The sequence below is a fragment of the Magallana gigas genome, chromosome 2, assembly GCF_963853765.1.
Source record: "Magallana gigas chromosome 2, xbMagGiga1.1, whole genome shotgun sequence".
Classification (NCBI taxonomy): Eukaryota; Metazoa; Mollusca; class Bivalvia; order Ostreida; family Ostreidae; genus Magallana; species Magallana gigas.
The window spans coordinates 52,726,131-52,748,337 of record NC_088854.1 but is presented as its reverse complement, the minus strand read 5'-3'; the positions used below and the strand labels follow the sequence as shown (position 1 = coordinate 52,748,337).

General features: G+C 35.3%; 2 protein-coding genes across 3 annotated transcripts in view; one reads left to right on the top strand and one right to left on the bottom strand.

Moving 5' to 3' along the window:
* Positions 1-22,207, top strand: part of LOC105330984 (cadherin EGF LAG seven-pass G-type receptor 2) — a 49,372-nt gene that overhangs the window by 5,955 nt on the left and 21,210 nt on the right. The window contains exons 8-14 of the mRNA XM_066077198.1: positions 1,883-2,023; positions 2,306-2,428; positions 2,765-2,941; positions 3,067-3,257; positions 3,333-3,684; positions 3,849-4,257; positions 4,354-4,391. Coding sequence (XP_065933270.1) covers positions 1,883-2,023; positions 2,306-2,428; positions 2,765-2,941; positions 3,067-3,257; positions 3,333-3,684; positions 3,849-4,257; positions 4,354-4,391 — 1,431 coding nt within the window. The remainder of the gene's footprint in view (positions 1-1,882; positions 2,024-2,305; positions 2,429-2,764; positions 2,942-3,066; positions 3,258-3,332; positions 3,685-3,848; positions 4,258-4,353; positions 4,392-22,207) is intronic.
* LOC105330989 (uncharacterized) lies at positions 6,567-18,237 on the bottom strand. Of its 2 annotated transcripts, none has more exons than XM_066077199.1 (9): positions 18,130-18,237; positions 16,943-17,177; positions 16,422-16,499; positions 15,529-15,711; positions 12,321-12,631; positions 9,382-9,549; positions 8,079-8,220; positions 7,600-7,677; positions 6,567-6,795 (listed from the first exon to the last, which is right to left on the bottom strand). In XM_066077199.1, exons 1-9 carry the CDS (start codon positions 18,220-18,222, stop codon positions 6,644-6,646), a joined length of 1,440 nt encoding a protein of 479 aa, XP_065933271.1. In that variant the 5' UTR covers positions 18,223-18,237; the 3' UTR covers positions 6,567-6,643. The 2 variants fall into 2 exon arrangements, with proteins under 2 accessions (XP_065933271.1, XP_011431277.3); XM_011432975.4 differs by lacking the exon at positions 18,130-18,237 and adding an exon at positions 17,745-17,900.

Genomic DNA, 22,207 nt, shown 5'->3' with positions numbered 1-22,207 from the left:
AATCAACCCACGGTAAGTTAACATTTAGCCGACAATAACTAATCTACCCACGGGAAGTTATCATTCAGCCAACAATAACTTATTTACCCACCAGTTAGTTAACAATCACTCAACAATAACTAATATACCTGTCAGTAAGTTAACAATCAACCGACAATAACTAATCTACCCACGGTAAATTAACATTCAGCCAACAATAACTAATCTACCCGCCAGTAAGTTAACAATCACCCGACAATAACTAATCAACCCACGGTAAGTTAACAATCAGCCAACAATAACTAATGTACACGCCAGTAAGTTAACAATCACCCGACAATAACTAATCTTCCCGTCAGTAAGCTAACATTCAGCCGACAATGACTAATTTACCCGCCAGTAAGTTAACAATCACCCGACAATAACTAATCAACCCACGGTAAGTTAACATTCAGCCGACAATATCTTATTTACCCGCCAGTTAGTTAACAATCACTCGACAATAACTAATATTCCTGTCAGTAAGTTTACAATCAGCCGACAATAACTAATCTACCCACGGGAAGTAAACATTCAGCCAACAATATCTTATTTTCCCGCCAGTTAGTTAACAATCACTCGACAATAACTTATATACCTGTAAGTAAGTTAACATTCAGCCGACAATAACTAATCTACCCGCCGGTAAGTTAACATTCAGCCGACAATAACTAATCTACTTACGTTAAGTTAACGTTCAGCCGACATTAACTAATCTACCCGCCGTGAAGTTAACAATCACATGAATCAGCCGACAATAACTAATCTACCCGCGAGTAAGTTAACAATCACCCGACAATAACTAATATACCCGTCAGTAAGTTAACATTTAGCCAACAATAACTAATCTACCCGCCAGTAAGTTCACAATCAGCCGACAATAACTAATCTACCCACGGTAAGTTAACATTCAGCCGACAATAACTAATCTACCCACGGAAGGTAACATTCAGCCGAAAATAACTAATTTCCCCGCCAGTAAGTTAACAATCAGCCAACAATAACTAATCTACCCACGGTAAGTTAACATTCAGCCGACAATAACTAATCTACCCGCGAGTAAGTTAACAATCACCCGACAATAACTAATATATCCGTCAGTAAGTTAACATTTAGCTGACAATAACTAATCTACCCGCCGGTAAGTTAACATTCAGCCAACAATAACTAATTTACCCGCCAGTAAGTTAACAATCAGCCGACAATACCTAATCTACCCACGGTAAGTTAACATTCACCCGACAATAACTAATCTACCCACAGTAAGTTAACATTCAGCCAACAATAACTAATCTACCCGCCAGTAAGTTAACAATCACCCGACAATAACTAATATACATGTTAGTAAGTTAACAATCACCCGACAATAACTAATCAACCCACGGTTAGTTAACATTTTGCATATTTTTGTTTTAAATTAAAAGATACAGAATATCGTCAAAATACCCACAAAGTGTTATGAATTGAAGTTTTGGTAAGAGAAAGTAGCATTCGAATTAGTCAAAAGGACGAAAACCAAGTTATCATAACCGATGTTTTTCACCTCACATGCTAAAACAATCCATGTTGTCATTTTGTTGATTTGTAGAAGTAAAAGGGACATAGAAACTGTGTAAAGAAATCATTGAAAGATTTTAATTACATATACAGAAATATACAAATTAAACAAAAATGCGGTATAAATAAAATCCACGAAATAGAGACCTCTTAATTCTGATAATTCAACCACACCAATAAACTCCAGCGTTTCTGTTGTTGTCTGCAAAACAAAGAATCACTGCCAAATGAGCTTGTGAAAGAAATTGATAAAAAATAATAAATGAAAACAAATCTAATCAAAATGTTTATATAAATTACCGTATAGGTTCCAACTCCATAGAAATTACTGGATCCACCACACCAATCGGAACCAAAATATTCACCGTGACCTCGACTGACCCGGAGAATGACCAGCTTCATTACAATATGACCTGTATCCCAGCATGTCCTTTTAAGATTTACGACTGTATGTGTGGAAAAGTTTAAAATATATTGGTGTTTATCTTTGAGTTTTTAACAAAAATGTCACACGTGAAATGTCACTTATTTTACATATTTCACGTAAAAGGTGTTATACTCTTAAAGTTATTTTCTTATGTATCACGGAGATCAATAAAAAATGAAATACAATACCAGTATTTTTTCCATTTTTACTTTAAGATAAAAGGGAAACGTTTGGTTTTGTAGCGTTTTTTTTGCTGTTTAAAGCAATATCCTTGCAAATGATAATGTTCAATTTGTGTTTTAGCTGGAGCCATACTGGTAGACAGCAGTTTGTCTGGTCTGACGTCAACAGCGTACGACCTGTTTGTCTACGTGTATGACGGTAGCACGCTGGTCGGGCCTAGGAGTTTGACGGTCAAAATATCGGGTTTTCATTATTACAGAATCACTCTTATTAAAAAAAAACAACAAAAATCTACATGTAGCTGCATTAAAAATGCCGGATAACTGTGGCAATTTTTAGGTTTCACTATTCGTTGTACAAATGTATATTGATCTTATTTTAAACAAGAGCTCTATGTGAAGATATAAAGTATAGTAAAATATTTTAATTTTAAAGCTAAAACCAGTTTATTTCTTCCCCAAATACAATTTTAAAGTTTAAAAAGATTTGAAAAAGATAGTTTATTGAACACTAATCCTTTCCAAGGGAAGAATACTTATAGCATTGGATAAAGAATGACAGACATGTTGTTTGTTTCAGATATCAACACGGCTCCAAACATCACAAACCTACCCTCGGGGATAGTCGTGCCAGAAAACAGTGCCCCCTCCACCACATTGTACATCCTGGAGAAGACGGACGTCAACAGTCTGGACACGCACACGTGGACCTACTCCATCAGCTCGGGGGGCTCCGTGTACTTCGCCGTGGATAGCTGTATGTATTTTATCTATTTACTTTAAAATCATTAAAAGATACCCGATATGAGTGCATTTTACAAATACATTGACGTTGATATAAGTTACTTATAGTACCTAATGAAATTATTATTTTTTTGCAAGCCGGTAACGTTAAAACAACTTCCACCCCAATCGACTATGAGACCATCACCCCCAAGACATTCTACGTGACGGCCTATGTATCTGATGGACAGGCGTCGGCAAGCGGGACGCTCACTATTGACGTGTCTAATGTAAACGAGGCGCCATCTTTCTCAAAGACGACGTACTCCGTCACCGGAAACGAGGGAGCAGTGAGTATTTAGTTGCCAAAACGTACCAAAACTAAGTGGTTTTTACTATTTATATTCAAATGGCTTTATTTTTAGGCTGGTGTCACTATCGGGACGCCGGCGTTTGCCGTCACAGACCCGGAAAGAGACACGACAACGTATTCACTTGACTGCGCAGAGTTCACACTTAACCCAATTTCCGGGGTTTTGACGTTCACTAGCGACTACGACGTTGACGCTGGCCTCGCTACCACTGTATCTTGTGGTGTGACGGTGTCCGACGGAAGTCTGACCGACACGGCTACTCTCGTGGTCAACATAAACAACATCAACGATAACACTCCAACCTTCTTCAGAAGCACCTACTCGTTTTACGTAACTTACGACTCCACTGTTGGTACAGTCATAGCTGATATTCCGGCGACAGATGGGGATATAGGCACTTTTGGTAATTAATCGTGATTATATGCACTGACCCTTTTTTATTTCTCTAAATTTAGTTTTGAGATCAAACTTAGTTTCTTGTGATATTTTTCTAATAATATACTATAGTTTGAAAAAAATTGCAAAAACCAGTTAAACTGCTGATCCAGTGATAACCCTTTTTTATAGGTGAGATTACGTATTCCATCGACCAAACTTCAACCGGGGGAACATACTTCAGAATGAACTCTGATGGTGGGCTGTACGTGGCGTCAGATTTATCCACTTTCAGTGCGGGGGCCTCAAAAGACATCATTATTACCGCCACTGATGGCGGCGGCCTGACAACCACCACCACGGTTACCATAGTGATCCCAGGTGTTCCCACTACCACTGTTTCTACAACCACAGACAGATACATGACTTTTTTCGAGGACACTCGGAATGTGGCGTGGTTTGTTGTATGTATGTCTGTCCTGTTGAGCCTTTTTATACTGATCTCATTTATCATCGTCCGCTATGGTGACTTCTCCTGGATGAAAAGACTGTGTGATGAATTAGCCAGGCAATGCAGAGGAAAACGCCGCTCAAAAATCAGGTTTGTAACAGGAGCCTTGTTAAGTCATTAAACATGTATATTCAGAATATAATTATAATAGCAGGATGAAGTTTAAAAATTATTTTCTGGTTTCAGAAGAGAACCAATAAAAATGTCCTACGTAGAACCAGCTCGTAAGTATGTTTGCTGTATTTAACAAATGTAACGTGTCGAGGGGTTTCTGTCAATTCTAGTGTCATGAGTTGATAAAAAAATATTACATAAATAAGTTTCTTAGACTGTATCTAATTATTGACCTGTAATATATATAACTCCGTGGCCTTTCCCTTAGAAAAGGAAAATAACAACTGACGTATGGTCTGAATTGCAACATACTTAATATCACAGACTAGCTGCTCACAATTTACGCATGTAGTCAGACTTTAGCATAAGATACCTTGTGCTGGATGAACAGTAAATTGCCTCCAATTATGGACGTTTTTCGGTCGGCAGCTATTTTGCGGTGTGTTGGCTTGTCTTTAAAAACTACCAAATTACATGTAGTTATCGATGTGCACGCAATCACTCGTTGCAATGCAATCAAGATACCATGCTTTATTGTAAGTTTTCAAGTCCTCTTTCGTGTGTTTTCTTGGGAATTGCCCTTTAATTAATAAAATTACAAACAACCAGATATCCCTTAATATTTCTTCGTTCTAATTAAACATTAATAAGTTTCCTAATCTTGCAAGACAAATAAATTTCCCATCAAATGAAAAAAAATGCACATGTAATAATTCAGATTTGGAAGACAAACTCCTGTGTTAATCTTAACTGCATGATCTACTTTCCGTCTCCTTAACAGTTTCGTTGCCACTATTCTTTTCATGGTCTTTGTTTTAAAGTTCCATAGTGGCTTGTAGCTCGTCCAAGTTTTCTATATGTAACATGCACTGAACCTCTGGATATTTCTTCTGTTCCTTTTGATAATGAAGTCGTTGTAGGCTTCCTAAAGATTTGTTCCTTGGGGAAACAGTCGTCCTCTTTATTATGAAATTTAGCATTTATATCAACTATAAGCATTTAATATTATCAACTAAAATCACACTAATGTTGTGCTTGCCTAATGTTGTGCTTGCCAACATTTTATCCTTTGGTTCTGTTATTTCTTTCGATTCCCTTCTTGCATTCTAGCTTTATTGATTTTTCCTTAACTAAAATCTGTATCGTGTTTCATGTTTCTTTTACAGGGTAACGTCGTATTTTGTACAAAAATGGGAACAGAATTTCGTGAAATCACTTTTTTAAATAATCAACAGGTTTTAAATTCAATGAGGCTATGTAAAATTCCCCCGCGAATATTAATAATTCCATGGAAATGTTTGTGCTACAAATATAGTGAACACTTCATACAACGTCCTAAAAGATTTTCGGCGACGACACAAACAGAACTCCAGTAGGTCAACCTGTACAAAATCAAAAAAAATGTTGGCCCTAAAAACGTGTGGTTTTAAAACTATCTTTTAGTTATTGATAAAACCAGACTTAAAACCAGATTATTCGTTATTAATAAAGTCAGACTTCGATGCTAGGTAATCAAAAAATAACATCCTGGTTTAGTTAAGGAAGAATCAGTTAATCAAGAGTATTATTAATAAAACTAGACTTCGATGCAATGTAATTAACCTATCAAACTGTTCCGAAATCTCTCAAAATTACCAATTTTGTGTTTCAACGTCGCTGCTGAAATGCACCCATAGATATGCTCTACAATACAGATTTGTAAACTAACATAAAAGTATATATACGATATACATCCACCAAAATATTTGATGAGTATTTAAAAGTATATGCTTATACATGCTTTGTTAAAGGTATTCATTGAGAAATTTTAATTTGAGAAATATTTCAAAGGTATTAAACTTTCATTTATTAAAACATTCCTTCCTAATACGACAATGAAATGCATTTATAATCTTCCATTTATTTCATTGATGATCAGATAATTGTCCATTTAACAAAATACAAATTATGAATATTAAAAAAGGACGTTATTCTAACTAATAGTTACGTCTGATTTTGTTTAGGTGTGCGTACCCCGGCTACAAAGATTACTTGGGAGGCATGGAGAACGAGCGATAATCGCTTTTATTGACACACACGTCAGACATTGAAATTAATATTTAATCAAAATTGACACTGAGTTGAATTTTGTTAATATTTATTTTATGGTTATAAAGAAACTTTTTTTTACAAACAATAAATGTTTGATTTTGTTCTTTAGTTCATCTGTTATCAACGGTTTTTATTTGAGTGATAATAATAGAATAATTTGAAAAAAAATATCGAAAAAAGATCAACGACATCAATAAAGGGATGTTGCATATTTTATTAGTGTATTATATATAACGATAACAAAATATATGACATTGTATATACATGAAAGCTACTTTGGGGGGTTGACATTTTCCTTGTAGGATCCCACGAGGTTCCCTGCGGGTCGGTAACTCGCCACCACAATCACCTTACCGCCAGAGGTTTTGGCCTTTCCCACTCCAATTTCTTTACTTCCTTTCCATACCATTTGAGTAAAATGACCTTAAAACAACAAATTGGTTCAAGTATCAATTCTGGTGTCACTAAAATCTTAAATCAAAGAATCAAAATGCTGATGCATGTTCGGAGAGAATGCAGCATAAAATTGCGTGTAGTCAATGATGTCAAAATATATTGTGTTTTTATGTTTGATCTACTCCCATTCGTCCAAATCGATGCTATACTGTTTGCAATAGTTTAGCTGCTTTTGTTCAAAAAGTAAAACCAATTTCATGTAAATATACTAGTATCATACATTTTTCTACAATTCGTGTAATTTTGAATAACATTAATGAAATTAATAATTTTATTTTAAACCAATTTAAGAATAAGTTTATACGTGAAATATTTTTGGTAAATTGTAGTTTTCGTCAAACAACTAAAAAAAGTGCGATTTAAAAATTATAAATCCAGTTTGAGATCCGTTTTTTTTAATGTGAAATGCGATTCATTACTTCAATGATAAAAAATATAACGGTTATAAACTTCTGTAACGCATATTTTTGTGGGAAAAGCTATTTATATGCCCTGAATAAAGAAAAATTACATTATTTTATTCCTGAACAAAATTAGTTGCTAAAGATTCTTTGATAGAGAAATCTTACTTCTGATGATATTGTTTAAAACTTATCGACCGTGAAGGTTGGTTTATAAAAGGTATACACAGAATCATCGTAATATAAGATTTCTGAACTCGGACAATCTCAATGAAATTAAATCCTTTATCCACAATGTGAATCAATTCACTGAAGCCTATAAAGGGACCTATTTTTAATTGAATTAGACTTAAGTATGTTGACGACTTACCTGTCCCCGTTGATCTTGGTTCGATTTTAAAATCGTGTTTACTGATCTCGCTGTACCACTGGTCGCATACCTCTTTTCCTATAAACACAACCACACATCATATATACATCTAACAACTCATACAAGTTTAATAAAATTTGAATGGTATTCTTAAAATAAGCAGAGTGCCACCTGACCTTGCGATACATCATTTATAGATTTGATTGGGTTACATATATTTTTCGATTAAATTTACTGTGGAAATCATTAAACTGGTGGGGCTATTTTGCGTGGAATTGCCCTTTATTTAGATTCATTAGGACAGTGAAGTAAACTTGCTTCTATTTTGTGATTAAATGCTGTATTTCATATTTCCTTGAGGATGTAAATGGTTTTTGGGGAGGAAGACCTTCAAGTTCAAGGAAAATCAAATCACCACGAACTAATAATTCCACAGTATTTGGAAAACGGGATATAAGACTGGTGGTAATGTATTTTACCCGAGTAATCTCCCCCTGAGGAGGACCATTTACAAGCGATGTTCTCCCCCAGTCGGTCCCCTTTGTGCATGCAGTCGCTGTGTTGAAATGAATTTGAGGCTGCAAGGTGTTCCGCCCACTTTTGAGCAAATGCACTCAAATCCTGGAAAATCAAGATAAGTATAGGTTGCAAAATTTATATGCATGCTTCTTGCAGAATTTCATAATTCCCAGCTTTAGATTTTAGAGTCAAGTCTTGGGAAAATAAAGTCGGTTTTTAGAACGCAGTTCGCAATTGAAATAGTGTTTGGTTCTAGAACGCAGTTCGCAATTCAAAATTAAAAATTCATATTTGGGGCTCGAATTTTTTAGGGGCATTTACTGGTGGTATACCATTACCACTGTGAAAATTTATTGAAGTGGTCTTCTCTAGTTTTTGAAATTTTGGCCTTTTCGCAATTGAATAGTGAACTGCGTTTTAGAACGCAGTTCACAATTCAAAACTTAGAATTCATATGTAGCGGCCCATGATGTGTGGGAGCCCGATGTTTCAAACCCTATAACACCGAATTGTGTTCCATAAGCGGGGGCCCACATCTCAAAAATTAGAGAACGCAGTTGCGAACAACTGCGTTCTAGAGCGCAGTACACTTTTCAATGCAAATAAGCCCGAATCTCAAAAACTAGAGATGACCACTTCACAAAATTTTCACGGTGGCAGTGGTATACCACCAGTAAATGCCCCTGAAAATTTCAGGCCCCAAATATGAATTTTAAATTTTGAATTGCGAACTGCGTTCTAGAAAAAATATTTGCACACGGAATTCAATTTGATGCAATTTCGCCCACTAGTTATTGCTCATACAGTGCTGCACTTTTATGGGGAATTTACATAATGGATATAATACATGAATCTTTATACAACACGCTACCGACTTAATACTTTTTACTTTAAAGTTATTTTATATATCGAAGCTGCTTCTATTGTAGAATTGAAACTGAAAATATTTTGCAAATAGAACGAAATTCTATTCTAAATATCTTTATATTGATTTAAAAAAAAAAAAACCAACTTGTTAACGGATTTTATTTTCTGGTTTAAACTTTTTTTGAAAAACTGTATGCAAATTAAATCCATGTACGTAAAAAATATACTAGAGACAAAAACCTTTGATATTGTATAGATGAGGGACAAGGGCGTTTTTCTTCCATTTTTTATCTTCATATATTTTTTATTAACTGAAACAAACTTTAAAAATCAAAATTAATAGTTACAGTAAAACAATTTTCGATTGAACGGTTCCGATCAAATACTAGATCTTACCTTGGCGTGACTGAGGGATGAGACTCCATGCTTTTTCCTGTACTTATTGTGGACCTTGACACATTCGTCGATAAATGCTTTGATGGACTGCGGTTTCTTGGACCGCTCTTGAGACGACCCCGAACTTGAACTGGACGAGTCTCTCTTCTTATCCTTGCTCTTAAAAATCTGTGAACAACAGCAACCCATGATCAGATCCTTAGTAACTCTCAGTTTTAAAACGTTATCTTGCTGCTTTTCAAAAACGACGCAATTTTGAGTCTGAGCACTAAATCGATATGAAACGAGCTGTACGGTATCAGAATGTAATCTCGTGAGAAAAAAGAAAAAGAATTGAGGGCTTTCACTAAAGTGCAAGGCTAAGCACGGTGTTGTCAATAAAAACAAGTTGTCTGTGTAATACACATCGGGCGGTCGATCACAGTAAAGCGAAGAGACGAGTGTATATTTATTTATAGTGTTATATAAGTATATAAGTATGTCAGCTCCATCTCAAGGTTCACGGAGAAGGGGAGCCAGGGATGCTTGCTGTGTGAAGCTTTCAGTTTCTGATAGATTGTTTTATTCCTCTAAGATCTAAGAGATGGGATGATATATCTGAAATCTTTAAGACGCTGATGAATGTGGAAACTTTAAACAGTTGCTGTATCTGTCATCAAACGGGAGGGAATTGACTGAACCCCTCGATAATGACTCATGTCTATAGAGTGAAAGAAGGCGGTGTTCATCTGGCCTCGTATATATGTTACAAATCGGCCGTAAAATAATCAATGTCTGACAACACACGGACCTTCATTACTTACAATAATACAGTTTAATGCTTAAACCAACGAACCAGATCATGTCATGTTAAGCCTGTGCTTTCTCTTTTATCTTTCAAATGAAATACTTACATATTTCCATGTACATACTTAAACGAAAACAGGAACCCTGCAAGGCCTGATTTATGAAGAAGACTTAGGTTAAACATCACGTCTGAAGCTCATTAGCGATACATTTCATTGCGGACAATATGTTGCTACAACTAGGTTTTTTATCGAACAGAAACCTGTTGCTCGTCTGTCTGAGAACTGTTATTGTTATAAAATAGGGAACGTTATAGAAATCGGTGGAATATTATTTTAATATAGGCATCTTTGCTAGCCCAAGTTTTTTTTTTGCTTCATAAGGTTCAAACAAATAACATCTGGCTTTGGAAGATTTTTTAACATCATGGATCTCTTCAAACATTTACAATGTAGTTAATATACAGTACTATGCACAACTCTTTTTGTTTTTCTTAAATTTTCTTCAAGCGATTTTATAGGAATATAAACCTGGTATTCGTCTGAAATAAAATTACAATGAAATGCACATTCAGCAAAGTTCTCATCAATGTAGTATGATCAAAATTTGAGAGGTTGAATATGCAATGGATTCTATGTTTGACATTTAAGATAATTCTCTCCATATCTTTACATTACATTATGTGATGCTCATTGTAATTAATAATGTAACTGATGAAACCCTCAAAGACACCTAACTTGTAGTTAAAAGTGTAAAATACAGAATTACAAGAGCGATAACTCTAGTTGATCCTATTTTTTTTTAGCCAGCACTGTTCATATTTAATTTTTTAAATATGCAAAATGACTTCTTTATCATAGACATGTATCACTTTAAAAAAAAATAAAGAAGACGACTGCAGGATCAAACGTACTAAGATAAGAAAAAAATAATTTAATTGATTTAGCTTTTTGGTGTATTGATAAAAAAATGAACTTTATTTATTTTACAACGATTGATAAACAAGTTCTACAACTTATGTTAATGTCTCTCGTTGGCACGGGTGTTAGCGCGAGGGGGTCATTGGTGTGGGAAGAAGCCGGAGTACCCGGAGAGAACCCACGTGTCCAAACGGGCGACCGCCATACCCTATCACATACAACCACTGTCGATCACGGTGATCGAACTCGGGTCGCGGCGGTGAGAAGCGAGTGCATTGACCAAGTACGCTACTTGGACACCTTATTGATATGTATTGATCATACTGCATATACAATAAATATCATTATACAAATAAATAAAATAATATAAAACAATAAATATGCCCTATACTAATTTTTAATCTAAATATTAATTATAAATGACAAATATAATTTGTCATGTTGTATTTTTTGAATTTAGATTACAAAAAAATATAGGACAAATGTTTACTATTTGCACTACCCATCAAAAGTTTCTCTCACACATACTACGTACCTTTCTCTTTATAATTTGATAGAAAATGCAATTGCTTTCATTGAGAGAAACTGAATTTTTTGGAGAATATTGGAAATAAGACGGGAGTTAACAATGTCTGTTTGTAACTTACTTAAAGGGATTTGGACACGATTGGGGCTCAATTTGAATTTTTATTTTTCCATTTTTAGTATCTAAATTGATAAATATTGGTATTTTCAATGATTTATCAAAGTTTGAAAGTCAAATATTCTGTTACATGCAATATACAGAGTTCGAAATTCTTTGTTTTGTAAACAAAGCTCGAGTCTTGTTATTGTTTACATACATTGTATGTGTGGTACTGGTATGAGTTGAAAGCAAATGTTGCTATTTTGTTGACATTATTATTCATGAACAAAATGAATCAGTTTATCATGTTTGGCATGAGTCATTTTGTCAAAGAAATGGAAATTTCTGTACTCTGCATTATTTGTTAACAAATGTAAGAATCGAGCTTTGTTTACATAACAATGACTTCTTACTTCTGTATCTTGTTTGTTACTTGAATTCTAACATTCAGGTTTTTGACAATCGTTGAAAATGTACCAATAAACCATTTTGAAACATAACACTGAAGAAAAAAAATTGATTGCAAATCATGTCTAGCTCTAAAATACTTGAGTACGTGAGGAGGTCACCGGAATATGCACCTAACAAATCCAGGAACAGATACCTACCCCTAACACCCCACTCCCCTTATCCTTTTTGTCGTCTTTTTCCTTCTCCCTCCCCCTCTCTAACATCATTGGTCCAGAGGCGCTAGCTCCGCCCTGTTCACCACGAGTTATCGTTTCTTTCCGGTTGGTGACCTTTGACCCATCTGCTTTGATGATGGTTTCCTCTACAACGGTCTTCGTAACTTTGTTGGCACCACTTCCGGTGGTTTCTGTGAACGTCCTTGTGGACTTGGACTCCATTCTTTTTCTTGGAATGTCAGATGTATGTGAATTGAACGTTAGAGGCGTTCTTTCCTTTTGAATGCTTGGTCCTGAAATATTGCCATATAGGAATGCATTTTTATGGAGCTTATTGTGAACACTTAAAAATAGATATACCATAGTAAGCAAGTGGAATCGTCCATTTAATGATTTTTGCATGGAAGTGTTTGTATGATTTGGGATTTTATTACTTGGCAGAGTAATTAAAATGCATCTATTTTTCTGTGTTCCCTTTGTGCAATGAACATTGCAACAATAGTTAATTTTTCCTGTATAACTGTACGTAATGTGTATATCGGTTACTTTGTATCAGCACATAACACCCCTGCGAATGTATTCGGAATGTTTTCTTTATTGTTGCTAAGTATGTAATTAATCTAGAGGTGCTCGAATGAAAGTTCACGAGATTTCACCGAGATTTGTTCAGTTCCTGTGAAATTTCGAGCGGAAGTATAAGTGTTCGGATAATATTCTCAAAATACGTAAGTACTGATCGATTTTCTTATTATATCCTACTTGGATTTATGCTAAAACATCAACATCTTTTAAGATGTATGTCTTATTTCACCATCTAGCGGTTTTTTTTTTAAATTAAACGATGATATTCAGAACAGAGTTATCGTTCGTTTAAACCACGTGAAGAGTGGTTGAAAACATAAACATTGGGTTGCTTAATAAAATCATAGCCATGTTTGATGCTTGTGGTGGGCAATACCATGGGTTTTTTTTAGATAATGGGTGGCTGTTTTGCATAGACTTAGTATATCGAGCCATTTTCAAGGAACATTCTGCATAAAATAGTACAGTCTGTTTCACTATTGATGTTATTACTAGGTCAGGCGCGGATCGAAAATTAATTCTTAGGGGGGATCTCAACTACGCATGTTAATTGTCGCAACAACAGAAAAAAAACCCTTTTTTGTATTGTTACATTTATTTCTAGAACACATTTTATCCACCAATTAATGAAGATAAAGTTTAAAATCAATAAACCTCTAGAATTTATATTTGACTACAAGTACCTAGATTCTCTAAAATAGACTATAAACACGAGGCACGATTTTTACTGCGAAACTGACAGGGTCAAATAAAACCACGTGATCTAAAATTTTAATGACAATAACCCCTGTCCTTCGTCACATACCGGATGCCATTGTCAGTTTATGGTGATAACCAATTTAAAAACATTATTACCCAGCTTTACAATGTCTTAAAAGTCCTCCTACGTATTGCTATAACACGAACTTATACAAACATGCGTCTTTACAACCGATTTAAAGACTGTGGAATTTCTAAAGGATACTATTTTATACAGGATAAACTTATACAGAGAGAGAGAGAGAGAGAGAAAGAGAGAGAGAGGTATATAAAATATCCTTGTTTAGGATGATGTTGATGGACTGTTATCTGACCTCTACATGTAACCTATCAACACGTACTAATACAACCATATTCTCATAACGAAAATTAAACATGTCTAGATTTTAATCAAACGTGTTACAAAGAAATTTTTAAACTTGTATGCTTGAAATAATTGTCAGTCATAATACGTCACTTATCGATGAAGAAGATGTTCAATGATTTAATAAAATATTTCAATCAATTACAGTGCATTTTAAAGATTATATTTCTATCTTTTGTATATTCCAAAATTTCATGATCAGTTCAAATCGTTTACAAAGTTTTTTCAGCAAAAAACATAAAAGTGAATCAAAATCTATTTTTTTTTTAAATTTCAAAATTCAATGATATTTAAAATGAATCGAAAACCGATTTAAATAGAAAAAGAAATTTTGAAATTAAACTTTTATATGTAAAGGAACACACGTACTGAGTCAGATTTACTTTACATCACGTACCTTTGTTTTTACGATTTTGTATTGTTCCGTGATCTCGGCCGCAATACCGAATAAATCGATCCCAGAAAGATAGAGAAAGGGATAGAGTTTAAATGGCCGGCGGGTAGACAACGCCCTGGTATCCCACGCAAATATTTTATGATATCAAAATGGGTCAAGAGAGAAGAGCGTGAACATTATGGACGGGTAGAGTAAAAAGTCGTCCGACCTCAGAAGAGCTTTAATGATTGGGACGAAAGCAAACAATACAGTTTATGGATTTATCGGCATACCATACAGATGTGCTGGGTTCCTAAAACTGAACAATTTATAGATCTTTTTATCATCTTTCATTGCACAGTCTATTTGTCACGCGTACATTAAATTTGAACTATATATATGTATCTTAATGTACTCTCTCTCTCAAGAAATATCAATTATATTCATAAATTTATTCATATTTGTATTCTTCTGAATCAGCAGAGTGTATCATGCTGATCCTCAAAAATGACATTCAGGTTTAAATCTCTTATATACCCGTCAAAATTTACAACATAAAAGTAACGTATTCTAAAATTTAAACTTTTACATCTTTTATTGATAGGTATATCCAAAATGTCCCAATTTCATCAAGATCCATCTAATTGTTGAACCTCGCCTCGCCCTTTGCAAAATAAACAAGAGTCCAGTCGCTCCGGACGTCGCCACAGATAACGTCCAATACTTAATCCATTATTCAATATTTATCAACATTGGTCTAAATAGTTTAGACCGCATTAGTTAGCGAAAAAGTCATTGAATGTTCTAGTTTGATCTGAGCATACGCAAGTTCATTTCATTTCTTAGTAATAAAATCTTTCCTTGATTTTTTTTTTTAAATTAAAAGTGCCTTATAAATCTACTTTGGCAAACAAAAATGAATTCACCAACACCAATTTAGATAAGCGGCATATCGATTGCAAACTTTTCAAAACAGGTAACATCTATTTGTATCTAACTTGTTCCGTGAAATATGCACACCTGTTCACTCTTCAATCGATTTTCACCATTTGCATTGACAAATCACCAGGAAAGTATTATCATTTCATAATTCCCGTTCTTCAACTCACCACTACCCGCCAGTCGGCGTGGAATCCCCCGATCAGAGGGCGCAGGGACATTTTCTGAGAATCTACCAATCACGTTACCAGCCGGCCGGTAATTGGCCACCACCAAGATTTTCCCATCCTTGGATCGCGCTTTTCCTACTCCGATTTCCCGACTTCCTTTCCAGACAACTTGTGTGAAATGTCCTTGAAACAATAAAAATATAATTTAACAAGATGTCAAAATGTTTTGAAAAAAAATAATGTAGATTAAAAAAAATTGTTGAATTGCTAGCATAGGTGCATGTAAAATAACCGTAAACATTTTGATGCGGTAGTGTTACACTTGTACATTGTATATGTATATTGAGTAATACACTGAAGTCTTTGTAGGCATCCCAAGTTGTCATGTTATAGATTTTATTGATACAGAAATGAACGAGTTGAATGTCAACAATGCCATATGCTAGACCTAAACCAAAGATCAAGTCAGTATAGCCCAATCAGCAACAAAGTAAGATTACAAGTATGCAAAAGGCACAAAACACTAAAAACGGCATGGTATTACGTTAACGCCTGATTTCCGCATAACATAGGAACGGATTTTGACCACAACTCCAATATACTAGCAATTTAGATTTTTATTCAATACTTGTATGCGTTGCATTAGATTAAAACAATGATTTTGGCAAACGATTTAGAACGATTTTATGGCTTCAAAACTTAAATTTCATTACATTAATGCTGACGCAATTTGTATCCTTTGCAATGCTTTAATACCTTTTCACTAAAAAAAGATCATAAGGCGTCTAAAATTGTTAATTATCGGGTTCTTTTTGTTCTTTTTGTTGTTGTTGTTTTGTATTATAAAACTAGCACTATTTATAATAGTGTTGTTGTTTATTTCTGTTGTTTACCTGCGGACAGATTCCGGGGTTCTCCGCCAAACCTGTACAACTTTATTTCACTGTACCACTGGTCAGTGACCTCTTGACCTACAATTTTTTAAAAAAAAGTTACATTTATGAATATGTAACAGCAAATGTTATGGAACACCTCTCTCTTTCTCTCTCTCTCTCTCTCTCTCTCTCTCTCTCTCTCTCTCTCTCTCTCTCTCTCTCTCTCTCTCTCATTAGTAACCATGTGAAAAGAAATTAATTTTAGAACTTTTATCTAACCAATTGTCCGTTTTATCTTAATCCTCTCCTAAAGTTCTATTCATTGCAACAAAAGATTCCGTGTAGTCGCAAAAGTTGAATGAATTTGGTTCTTTTACGATGATTTTAAGATGATTGAAACCACAATAATTTAGTAAAATGAAGAATCTTATCTTTTAAATTGAAATTGACAAAAGAGGAGAGATACAGTGACCAATATGTTGTCTTAATTCTATAGTGACGGAACACATATATATATACACTTCATGATGTTAAGTTACCCGAGTATGTATCTTGGGGACGAGAAGACCATTTCATGGCGATGTTTTCTCCGAGACTCTCTCCCCGGAGGGAGGCACTGCTGTGCTTGAACGTGTTCGTTTGAGCCAACACTTCCGCCCATCTCTGCGCCTGCGTGGACAACTCGGGTGAATGTCTTAGCGGTTGTGCTCCATGTTTCTGTCTGTAGTCATTATGACAGCGGATCACCTCATCAGTGAATGGTTGATCGTCTCTCTGAAAAGATGCTACAAATTTTATAATAAGGTCATAAATACTTATATTTAGCTCTTCTTTTCGAATTTTAAAGGCACGACAATGCTAGCAGTTTTAAAGGCAAGATGGTGCTCGCTGTAGTGTTTTGATAGTCTATCAATCGTTGTTATTTTAATGTAAAGATTTATTCTTGAAATTGAATGCAAATAGCAAGTCTCCTATAGAATAAATTACTAAAGCTACATATAGAAAACAAACACGTATCATAAACTTTTAAACAACTCAAAGGAACGAATAAGGAAGTCTAACCCTAGAAAGGGCATAATGTTTGTGAGGAGAAATATATGTACAAGCAACGTATGACGTAGTGACAGAGATTTGCCTTGTGGTAATATCCATATTTATGATTTATTATCATTCTATGATCGGAAAACTCTTTAAAAATAATTAAAAATAAAACGGGTCTGAAAGAGTACTTTTTTTCGTTACTCCACTGTCTCACCAAAAAACATCGTCAACAAAGCTCAGGAAAAACTAAAGCAATTAACATGGAAGAGAGGACAGTGTTTCCAATGGAAAGTGTCCTACCTGATTTGGAATTCCTGTTTGTCGTACTTGTACTCGGAAACCACTAGAATGCATTTACAATTTTATATATGTTTTCGCCATACATAGACATATACACAATGTATCACCCAAAGCATAAACACCAAGTTAACCACTTAGATATGACGGAAGTACATTACGGAAGTCTTAGATATTGTGTTATGTGTCATTAACAATAAAACCATTCAAATATTTGAGAGAATACGAGGATGGGTAAAATATCTCTCTCTCTCTCTCTCTCTCTCTCTCTCTCTCTCTCTCTCTCTCTCTCTCTGGCCACTCAAACACGGTAATTCTATATGTATTGAACGAGATTCTTTACAAATTTACGCACAAAGTTAAATAACAAAAAAGATCAATTCCTTACCTTTCGTCTCTTCTTCCCCGATTCAATGAAATCGGGATCCCACAGCCATGGGGGTATTTCCAGGTCTTCGGGGGCAACCCGCTTTTGTCCCATGCTCTACGTCATCTAACAAGGAATTCAGCAGCATCAGAATATTAAAGAGTCACAATCAAAAAATCTGTTTTAGACCTCGCATCAACATACTGATCTTAGACTGCTTCCTCATTCTTTAGAAATTTAAAATTGTTAAAATGAATTACACAACAACGTAAACAGAATTCACGAATCTTTTCTTCATATATCGAATAATATTATTTAAAATCATCAAATTTGAATGAAAAAACCAACAAAACTCACGCACAATCTTTGAGATCCAGCGGGCGTGGGTGTTTTTCAGCGTTATTAATTACACCTGTATTTACCTGTACAGCAGCTCTATATTTGGGTGCTGCACTACCAGCCCCTCCGGCAAGGACTCGGTAATATATATAATGAGGTCCTTTGGATGTTGCAACAGTAATTTTTAACATGTGTGCAATTGCATTATAAAGACCGCATGGTGCCACGAGAAACATTTAGTATGCTTTAAAATATGTAGTTCAAGAATTTTTAGTTAATAGAAAATTAAGCAATGGAAGAATAAATGAGGACACAGAATGATTTACGGCTATCTACACAGCAAAACAACTGGAGGCGAACAAATAATTGGGTCGAAACCACTAAATTAAATTCAACCCACTGACACGACATCTTTACAGTTATATTGTAAAATTATGTTTACAAGTACATGTAACCTCAATGTCAAATACGATTTCAAATAACATTTAAACAAAAAACTTCAAATAGATCAATCTATTCTGAAAATTAATGTTATTAAAGTTTTTTTAATTATAGAACCGGAAATACTTCATTCAATTTTAATTATTCCCTCGCCTTTCATACTACACTTCAGTAAACATGCGCGCATGTAGACTGCAAAGTTAAAATTTCTTTTAGTTAAAATATTTACAATTAAGGAATGAATTCAATATTCATTTTTATATCGTATAAAACTAATAAATATTGAACTCATTGCTTATAATTTAATTTTTTTAATCTTCGCTGTAGATAAAAACGGTCATTTGACCTTTAAAATGACGTAAAAATGTACAAAATTCACACGTAACATCAGGCGTATCGATACGATTTTGACGTTAGTCTTACTATGACGTAGGCAACATTCTTTATACGATATAAAATAATTTTTTAGCCAATCAGAAAGCGCGTTACAAACAGAATTAAATTATTTTCCAGTGTCTTTGCCTGTGATAACACTACGTATCGATTTTGTACTATAAAACCCATAGCTTCAAATAACGTATAATTGAGGCACCAGCGGGGTTTGGTTATTTATATTTAAATATTTAATCGAACAATGGCAAAAAATTATATGGACAAGTTATAAGGGATCATTCTTTGAATATTATGAGGTGATGATTTCGGTCGGGGCGCGATCAAATCCAATAAAGCCCGTAGAGCTTTATCATAGATTTGATCACGCCCCGACTGAAGTTATCACCTCATAATATTCAAAGAATAATTTCTTATTACTTATATCTATATAATTTTATGCCATTGTGCTTACGATTAAATATTTGAATATAAATATAAGCAAACCCCGCTGGCTCCCCAATTACACTTCATTTGAAGTTATTGGACTGTATAGTACAAAATTGAAACGTAGTGTTTTCACAGGGAACGACACTGAAAAATGTAAATTTTATATATTCTTATTAAAAATTGTTTATGTATTTTACAACGTAAAATGAAGGGGGAATTTACCTCTGACTCATTTGATAAAGGATAAAAAAGCATACGTCTGTAACATACCAGGCTGAAGCTAGCAGCCACTAACAGCAGCCACTAAGACCGTAGAAGCTAGCAGCCAATAAGGAAATTCATCAAAGTACTGAGAGTACTCGAACAAAAGTTTTTATTTTACTTAATTATCGACATATTTTAATAAATATCAAAATGATTAATGCTCAATAATTTGTCCGAGCATTGGCGACTTCCGAAGCTGTAAAGCTCACCTGGATAAGAGTTATAAATGCGTCTTTGTTGGATAAAAATGAAATACGTTTATACGGGTCATAAGTTATGAAAATAATGTTATCCTAAGTGTAGTCTTATTGATACAAATAGAAAAACTATATACATCGTATAAAGTGATTAAAAATTAAAAAGACATCGTATTATTACAAATATGAGACAATAGAACACCCAACATTGTGATTTTATTCACATAAAAAAATTATCATATGTAGCAGTCAAAAACAGCGAAAATCATCAGATAAAATTGGGATTATTTTGTCTCAGCCATGTTTTGACGTGAACCTTCGAAGAATACAACAATGACAATAAAAAAGGTCGGTTTAGCTCACCCGAACTTTGTTATTTTAGCATTTCACACTGCTATATGGGTGAGCGGCGGGCCATTATCTCTTTTGTCTTTGAAGTGTGCATTAAACGGATACCAGGGCAGTGTAGGGGACCTATGGGGCTATTATTTCCCGGTCTCAAATTTGGGCTGTAGGGGTACCACCAAGTGGCTCCCAGGGGTTCTGGCTCATTTCAGGGGTTTATATCTCACTTCAGATTGACCACAAGAACTTGATAACACTTAGATTAGGTAGAGGACCTCAATAGGTATTCATAATAAGCGTGAGAGGGCACCTATGACCCCTGCAAGGGTCCAGTTAGCTCACCCAAACTTTGTCATATTTTAGCATTTCACAATGATATAGGGGTTAAAAGTGGTCCATTATATTCCTTATCTTTGAAGTGTGCATCAAACGAATAACAGGGTAGTGTAGGGGACCTATGGGGCTATTATTTCCCGGTCTCAGATTTGGGCTGTAGGGGTACCACCAAGTGGCTTCCAGGGGTTCTGGCTCATTTCAGGGGTTTATATCTCACTTGAGATTGACCACAAGAACTTGATAACACTGGGATTAGGTAGAGGGCCTCACGAGGTATTCATAATAAGCGTTAGAGGGCACCTATGACCCCTGCAAGGGTCGGTTTAGCTCACCCGAACTTTGTCATATTTTAGCATTTCACACTGCTATATGGGTGAGCGGCGGGCCATTATCTCTTTTATCTTTGAAGTGTGCATTAAACGGATACCAGGGCAGTGTAGGGGACCTATGGGGCTATTATTTCCCGGTCTCAAATTTGGGCTGTAGGGGTACCACCAAGTGGCTCCCAGGGGTTCTGGCTCATTTCAGGGGTTTATATCTCACTTCAGATTGACCACAAGAACTTGATAACACTAGGATTAGGCAGAGGACCTCAATAGGTATTCATAATAAGCGTGAGAGGGCACCTATGACCCCTGCAAGGGTCCAGTTAGCTCACCCAAACTTTGTCATATTTTAGCATTTCACAATGATATAGGGGTTAAAAGTGGTCCATTATATTCCTTATCTTTGAAGTGTGCATCAAACGAATAACAGGGTAGTGTAGGGGACCTATGGGGCTATTATTTCCCGGTCTCAGATTTGGGCTGTAGGGGTACCACCAAGTGGCTTCCAGGGGTTCTGGCTCATTTCAGGGGTTTATATCTCACTTGAGATTGACCACAAGAACTTGATAACACTGGGATTAGGTAGAGGGCCTCACGAGGTATTCATAATAAGCGTTAGAGGGCACCTATGACCCCTATAAGGGTCGGTTTAGCTCACCCGAACTTTGTCATATTTTAGCATTTCACACTGCTATATGGGTGAGCGGCGGGCCATTGTCTCTTTTATCTTTGAAGTGTGCATTAAACGGATACCAGGGCAGTGTAGGGGACCTATGGGGCTATTATTTCCCGGTCTCAAATTTGGGCTGTAGGGGTACCACCAAGTGGCTCCCAGGGGTTCTGGCTCATTTCAGGGGTTTATATCTCACTTCAGATTGACCACAAGAACTTGATAACACTTGGATTAGGTAGAGGACCTCAATAGGTATTCATAATAAGCGTGAGAGGGCACCTATGACCCCTGCAAGGGTCCAGTTAGCTCACCCAAACTTTGTCATATTTTAGCATTTCACAATGATATAGGGGTTAAAA